The sequence below is a fragment of the Takifugu flavidus genome, chromosome 6 (genome assembly GCF_003711565.1).
Source record: "Takifugu flavidus isolate HTHZ2018 chromosome 6, ASM371156v2, whole genome shotgun sequence".
In the NCBI taxonomy this organism is placed as follows: Eukaryota; Metazoa; Chordata; class Actinopteri; order Tetraodontiformes; family Tetraodontidae; genus Takifugu; species Takifugu flavidus.
This window is the reverse complement of record NC_079525.1, coordinates 3,957,042-3,964,937: the sequence shown is the minus strand read 5'-3', so window position 1 is coordinate 3,964,937 and position 7,896 is coordinate 3,957,042. Positions and strand designations below refer to the sequence as shown.

Genomic DNA, 7,896 nt, shown 5'->3' with positions numbered 1-7,896 from the left:
CAAAACAACCTCTGTGCTCCTGCAGCCTCTGTGTGCAGCTGAGGAGGAGAGTGGAGGGAGAGCAGGTTAACAAGGAGGGTGCGTATCTGCTAACAAGGAGGACCGTGCACCATTCCAACCTGAACACGACGACGACGCAAAACTTCTCAAATGCAAATATTCGTGTTTTAAAAAAAAAAGATACACAAAATGTAGCCTCGATTGCTTTTATTTTTGTCTGTTCTGGTGCGAAGATGCAGGCAGGCAGCAGGAATATCAATTCATAATGTACTTGACACAGTTTTGTCGAACAACACATCATTTAGTGATAATTCTCTCCACGTTATTAATCTGATCTGAAGCCAGGCTGTGGTTTATACGCCGTGTTCCTTGTGAATATGCATTAGTGGCTGCACACAGGATAAACATGGTATTTAATCATCAACAGGTTTTAATAGTCATTGCTTAAGTGGAATGACCAAACCCCAGGTGGTGTACACATAGTACGAGAGACCGTCTACAGGGAGGCAGGCTGCCTGCATATCATTCACTGGTTAAGCACTACGTGCCGTCCGTGTAGTGGAGCAAGTTAAGGTGAACAGTAATCTGTGTCAAAAGAGGGATGGGAGAGGGGCATTTTTATGTTACTGGACCTCATCGAACTTGTGAAAGAGGCTTCATTAAAATGGCAATGTTCATGTTTCCATCATCCATGCATGGATTATCTTCCAGCAGTTGCAAGGGAAGAAGCAGGTCACACACACACACACACACACACACACACACACACACACACACACACACACACACACACACACACACACACACACACACACACACACGCATGCGCACACACCAATTTTGGTCTTTATTTACTGTACTGATTAGATTTTTATTTAATCTGAAATCACTGCCTGAATAACATCTATTTCAACCAATAGGGTTCATTCAAAATAATATCTTCTATAGGCTTTTTATAAAAGCACTTACTATAGCCCAAGGCTCTTCTTTCACAATCTGCCTACAATGACCAGAGCTGAGATGTCCAAACATACTTGTTCCCATAGCAACTCTCGGTGTAATTCAATAGTATGACATCTCCATCTCTGACCTTCAGGGGTAAGAGTCTTATCAATCAGCTGTAGTGTGATTCAGTCTCTATGCGAGATACATCAGCGGCACTAAACAGAGATTTGTGTGAAACAGTTTTCTATCATAGATTATTTGTTAAACTGATTATCGGCGGACTCGTTCGGTGAAAACAGGCTGGCGGCGCTAGCACAGATGGGCTCAAAGTTGCCACAAATATCCATGAAATGTGCCGCATGCTGCACGAGCGTTCAGACACAAAAAGCATCGTCCACGGTGATGGTGGTGGTAGTGGGGGTGGGGGGTGGTTAGTGATGATGTGTGAGCCTTGTTCTTACTCCAGCAATGTAACTGAACAGTTGGCCAACCCAGTTTAGGAGCAAAAGTAGGGATAAACAGAAAGAAGGTGGATTTATTTATTTTATTTATTTTAGTTAATCTGAAATGGCCATAGTCCAAATTTTCACTGTAGTAGCTGTTCAGATAAGAATTTATGGGAATATTTCAACACATTTGCACCATTGTATTTTATTTTTGGATTCATTCATATCTCATTGTGTTATTTCAGGCCCCACGCCTTACAATGTTAAGATATAGTTCAAAGAAGAAGCTACCAAACAGCAGGTGGACGTAATTACACACTAAAAATAATTTCCTTTAATCAAGCATCCAAAATAAAGGGCCTACTGTGGTCATTTTTTATCTTTATTTTACATTTGATTTATTAAAGTTAACAATTCAAAATATAATAAATATTCTTTGCCTGAATACACTGCCCTCTAGTGGCCATTAAAGCCTGTTTAAACGTTTAAATGGCAAAAGTGCAAGACTAGATGCAAAGTGAATCATTATATATAGCAATATATAGAGATGATAATGATTTTTTTTTAAAGGGTTCTTAATAATAACCGAGGTCCTGCAGAAAATGTGATAAATTGGAAGCAGCTGAGCACAGAGAGTGGTGGCAGACTTCACCCCTGATTAAAGCTACCTCTGTAATTACCACAGACCATGGGGACGGGTCTTCTGCTGAGTTGAGGAGTGTTTTGTTTCAGAGTTAACATGCTCCAATTCACCCGTCCTCATGTGGCACACCATGCACCTCTCTGCCCTCTCAGCCACTGGAGTTGCTCTGAAACTGGTGTGGGGCACAGTTCTCTAAAACGAAGCGGTCATCATCAGAAAAGGTTCACCCCCTCACCACCACCACAGGACATATAGCTAACGTTTTGAGGCCTCTGTGATTATTATTGAATTGTCAAAGTGCCAGCACCTGATTGGACTACAGCGAAGCTCTCCTCACCAACGTATGAGGCTGTTCCGGACTTCACGTCAGCCCTGTTCTGCTGTCATCCCACAAATCACTGTGACAGTTATTTGATGTGTTTGACTGGCACCTTTTAAAGTGGGAAGGAAAGTGTTGGTTATATGTCCATTCTGCTGCAGGTCCCCATTCATGGGTGATTAGGAAGCAGAGCAGAAAGCTGGGAAGTCTGGCATGGATGGTTGTGGTTAATATGACTGCTGCTGCCTCGCTGGGGTGATGGCAAAAGGCTGGACTGGAAACCCGAGACAAGCGATGAAAGAAAACAGTGTATATCTACATGGGTCTGACTGATCCCTCACATCACATGACAGAAGGACAGCTGGTCCTGTTGTGTCTCAAACAAACAAACCCATGCATTAAAAAAAAAAGCTAAATGACAGCAAAACAGTTTGTTTCCTCATATCTATCTTTATGTCTGTATTATGTCTACTATAAAGGAAGAAAATGCAGGTAATTGGAACTATCACATCTCTGTCGCATTCTGAAATTCAGGCTCTTCATTCACAATTTTAACCTGAGGATTTTAAGAATGAAGTTGTAATTCTGACTTTAATCTCAGTCTAAAGTCTGAATTTTAATGCCTTTCTCCCCTAGCGGCCCTAATCTTCTCCGTGAGCAAATCCATTCATGTGCACACCAAAGCTGCCTTCCAGAAGGAAAAAAAGAAGCACTCAAATGTGGTGAATTTTAAAAAGATAGAGTGAGTACTTCTGTAATTTATGTGGACAAAATTTATTTACGACACATCTCCCATCAGCAATAGAAATGTTGCGCCCCCTGGTGGAGGCGGCTCCGTTGGTGTCAGAGTTCATCAGCCTGATTTTTCAGTTGGCGTCCATTTACACGCTCTTCAAGAAAGAGGAGAAAACGCGAAAGAGGACTGAGATGATTTGACTCGGAAGAAGGAAACATTATTAACGAGGGGGGAGTGTGCAAGCAACACCTTAGGAGGACGGTGGCCTACTTCCAGACGGATCTGTTCTACCTGCACCGAGCTCCTCCCCTCCTCTCTCTCTCTCTCCCCTCTCTCTCTGTCAGTCTCTCTCTCTCTCTCTCTCTCTCACTCAGCTGCCTCCCCCCTCCTCCCCTCCTCCTCGGAGTTTGTGTTGCACTCGTTGCAGAGCGGTCCATGTGCACAGAATGACGTCGCTCTGACTTCAACTCCGACCTACTCCTCCGTTTGTTTTCAATATCCTACTCTTTTTTCTTTTTCTTTTTTTTAATTTGAAAAATCCGGGGTCCTCAATCTGTAATCTACCAAACTGCAGACATAATGTGAGGAGATCACCCGCCGCTGCCGTCCGACCCTCCGCTGTCGTTCGTCCTGCCGCTCGCTGTGGAGGATTATTGCGCGTAATACGCAGCAGACTTCTCCAGTGTGGGGCTGTCAAACTCCAAACTATGTCCTGGGAAGAGTAGCGGGAACGCATTTCTTGACTTTGCTCGGCGTGTCTGTATGTTTTCGCCCTCTGGATTATCGCTGCCCAGCAACACGACCACCTGACAACTCTGAATGTCGTAATTTAAGGTAAGGAATGATAAGGATCAGCGTTCGCCTGCGCGTTTTAATTTCGCGCTGGGTCTGGGAGGATAATGTAAGACAGTCGGAACACTGGGCATTTGCAGTGGGAGAGAAATCTAATAACTTTCAAACGGGACCCCTGGTGTGTTGGAGAACTCACCGAGAAGTTTAAGCTGGCTGGAACACTTTGAGTACTTTTAATAAAAAATAATAGTTTATGCGTTTCTGTACGCACCTGTTAAGGGTAATACAATATATAAAAATAGGCTTTTCGCCCCTGTTATAATTGGTTCGTGCTGCCTGACGTCTGCATTTATCCCACCAGCGTAAATGACTTCTCCGCAGCTTTTAATAACTTAAAAACCGCCGATTTCCCCTTAATAGCCTAGTTATTTGCGCACACACAAACTAGCCAGAGCCATCCTGCAAATGTAGGAAAATCGGGCTATATCAAGCTGGCATCGCCTATTTCTCACACTGGACCTAAAAATATACATCTAAATATATGGACATATAGGGAAATAATATGGACTATCATTTGCAATGTAACCTAAATAACTTCGGCTGTAAGCTTTGCTGCTGCGAGCCTTTGAAACGTGCGCCAAAGAAACACACTAAATAAACGTTAAAAGTCCACCGGAAGACACGTTTCTGGAGGCGTTCGGCAGGAATTTAATGCCTAATATAGCTGTGTCAAATATTTGGGCTGCTTAGGTACATGACGCGGCAGCAAGCAACATTTCAAGTTATGTCGCAGCTTTGTTGTGGCTGGAAGAGCAATAACTATTGATTGACAGCCTTCGAACCAATCTGTGAATGGATTGGGAGAGCTGGTGGATATTTGTCCCAGCTGTCCAATAGGAGCTTAGTGAAGGCGGGGCTTAAACAAAAGCCTCCAATACGTCATGTAAATGCATTAACCCTTTCATTACAAGTTAGTATCTATCTATCTATCTATCTATCTATCTATCTATCTATCTATCTATCTATCTATCTATCTATCTATCTTAATCTAATCTAATCTAATCTAATCTAATCTAAGCAGGTACAAATAATGTCACTCATGCTAGCCAAAGGTACCAGATTATCAGCCTTGCTAATAAAACAAGATTATTTCCAAACAGCAACAGTAATACATGTGAAACATTTAGAACATGGGAAAATGATGCCAAGTGCATTTTTTTCCACCAGCAGTGAGCTTGTTAGCATCAGTAACCCTTTAATAGATATGCTCTCCTTGCAGTTGTCTGGAATCAGGGTATGTGTGTCACCGCTCCAGGTGTAATGCACCTGCAGCATCAGCTTCTCTCTGCTGCATTTGTTCCATTGTTTACTCTGGCTTGAATAAATAACTGTCGGAATATCCAAGACTGCTCCTCCACTTTAAATATACTGCTGAATATGAATACTACAGCGTATATACTGAGCATCCCCCCCCCTCCTGTTTCTGTTCTTTGTAGGGAATCAATGAGCCAGCGATGGAGACCAAAAGATACCAAAGTTACTTTGATGGATGTGATACAGAGAACAGATGGTCACAGGTCTCCGGCACTATGGACAGCTGCAGCACAGAGGAGTCAAGTTTGACCGGCAGTGATATCCTGATGGATATCGCAAATGTTAGCTGCTCTGCTGAAAGCCCTGCCACTGACAGAAGTACAAAGAAGCAGGAGCAGCCAATGCTGCAGCTCAGCCAGAACCAGCCATTTCTTCTCCCACACTTTAACAACACTCTCCATGGTCATAAGCAGGAAATGGACTCCAAGGAGCTGTCCAAGACTGTTGCTGAGTCCATGGGCCTGTATATGAATGCTGCCAGGGAGGCAGACTTCGCCTTTAGCCAGCATGGCGGCAGTGCCAGCCCCGGGAAGATGTATTCAGTATGCGGCCGCTCACTTGAGGAGGCCCAGAGTGGTTTCACAAAGAGCTTCAAGTTAAAGCCATTTGGTTTCCAGCAGTGCAACACCACACCCAGAGAGTGCACCATCGGAACTACAGTCAGCTCAGCTTCAGTTCTGGTTCCATCTATTTCCTGCAGCCCCCAGACACCCAGTTCCATTTCTAGCCCTGGGGGTAGCAACAATATGGTGTCATCAACGACCAGTCCTCCTATGTGCTTTGGACCGATGTGCTCTTCTGTCAGTAGTCCCGTCAGCCAGACGTCTTGTGCTTCAACTTTACCCAACATCAAGCGCAGGAATTCAGCCACATGTAGCCCCGTTGAGTCCAGCACGGTGGGCTCGCCACCACTTACCAGCCCACTCAATATCATGAGGTCCCCCATATCCAGCCCTCAGAGCATGAGCAGCGTTAGATCGCCTCCATCTTGCAGCACTACGTCTAACATTAGGTCATCGGTCTCGAGCCCCACCGGGGCCAACTGCACGAGCACTGCAAACAACTGCAACACAGCAAGACCCTCCATCTCTAGTCCAGCCATAGGTGGTACCGTCGCATCAAGCAGCCCCCGGAATGCTTCTGTAGGCAGTTTCCCAGTGTCTAGTCCAGCTGGTGGACTAGGTCTGGTGCAGAATGACACTAACAGCCCAGAAGCTGCAGGTCTGACCAGAGACGCAGACTTCAAGAACTTTGAGTTTCCCAAAGTGGAGATGGTGGACGGGGAGTTGTTCAGCGTCGGCGTAGACCATATGGGCATGGTTAAGTACATTAAGAATGAGCCTGGTTCTGACTTTAGGAGCATGTGTTTAGAAAGCTCCAAATGCAATGCTAGTAGCACACCCTTCATCACACAGATTAAGAGTGAGCCAAACAAAAACGATGGATGTATGAACCAACAGCCCTACAGCGAGCCGTCACAATCTCTCAGCCTTTTTCCTTCGTCTGAGACCACCTACTTGTCCCTGAGGAATAACATTGATGAATACAGTCTTTCTGGTATCCTAGGAACCCCTGTATCCTCTTTGAACGGGAACTATGAGTCTGATGTGTTCTCCAACAGTGTCCTGTCTAAAGGAGTTAAACAGGAGTCCCCTGACGGCAGCTATTACCAAGAGAATAACAGCATGCCTACATCGGCCATTGTTGGAGTTAATTCCAGTGGACATTCATTCCATTACCAGATTGGAGCTCAAGGAACAATGGCTTTCACGCGGCACGATGTGAGGGACCAGTCCAACCCCTTGTTGAATCTAATTTCACCCGTTACAGCGTTAATGGAGTCGTGGAAATCTCGGCCAGGCGTGTCTCAAGGGTCACTGTCAGGCAGAGGAGAGGGATACCCGGGTCAGAACTGCATCCCTGAGAGGTAGGCTCAACCAAGGCATCTCTGCTGGGTGCAATTGCATCAGATGGAATGCTTTTCACCTTTCATTTTTCACAAATTCATGTTTTTCTTGGCTCAGTCTCGGGTCAGTTTGTTATAGTGAGACTAATTTCACAAGGGGTTTAGGGCGTTTGCATGAATAGTGCAACAATAATAACAGCAGGACTTGGGAAAGGCAGTGGGATGGAGCCTGGGGGAGCTGAAATGGAACCAGTCCAGGTCAACCTCAACTCTACCTCTCACTGCTAAGTGTGGTAGAAGAACAAGCTGGCAGGTACATACAGTGTATACGTATAACTTCTTGGTCAGCTAAGACAGAGTATATCTGGTTTTATCCAAGCTCATCAACAGCCCAGTAAATAATTAATCGATTCCATCCTTTTGTTGCCAAAATGATGAAATAAACAGTTACTTTTGGGAACAACAAACAAATTGCCAAAGGAAATAAAATCCATAATAGTCTTCCATGTGGAAAGGTACAACTTTGACACAGTTATTTAAGTTCCAGTGTGGTCTGGCGTCCCAGTTGCAGGTAAAGCCAAAGGAAGAAGGTATACTGCAACACATAAAGAGTGGGCATGGAACCCATGATCTTGTCAACCAGACCTATGGCAACTTTATTAAACATACATAAAAAGGTGTTCAGGCTTATTTATATTGAATTGTCCACGGTGGTGTTCTCAGTGTGATTTGATG

The 7,896-nt window shown here is 44.5% G+C and overlaps 1 protein-coding gene across 1 annotated transcript in view; it reads left to right on the top strand.

Annotated features, from left to right (window-relative positions):
- Nucleotides 1-3,491: 3,491 nt before the first annotated feature.
- Nucleotides 3,492-7,896, top strand: part of nr3c2 (nuclear receptor subfamily 3, group C, member 2) — a 50,140-nt gene continuing 45,735 nt past the window's right edge. The window contains exons 1-2 of the mRNA XM_057036520.1: nt 3,492-3,923; nt 5,378-7,182. Of these exons, the coding sequence (XP_056892500.1) occupies nt 5,396-7,182 (1,787 nt within the window). The 5' untranslated portion in view covers nt 3,492-3,923; nt 5,378-5,395. The remainder of the gene's footprint in view (nt 3,924-5,377; nt 7,183-7,896) is intronic.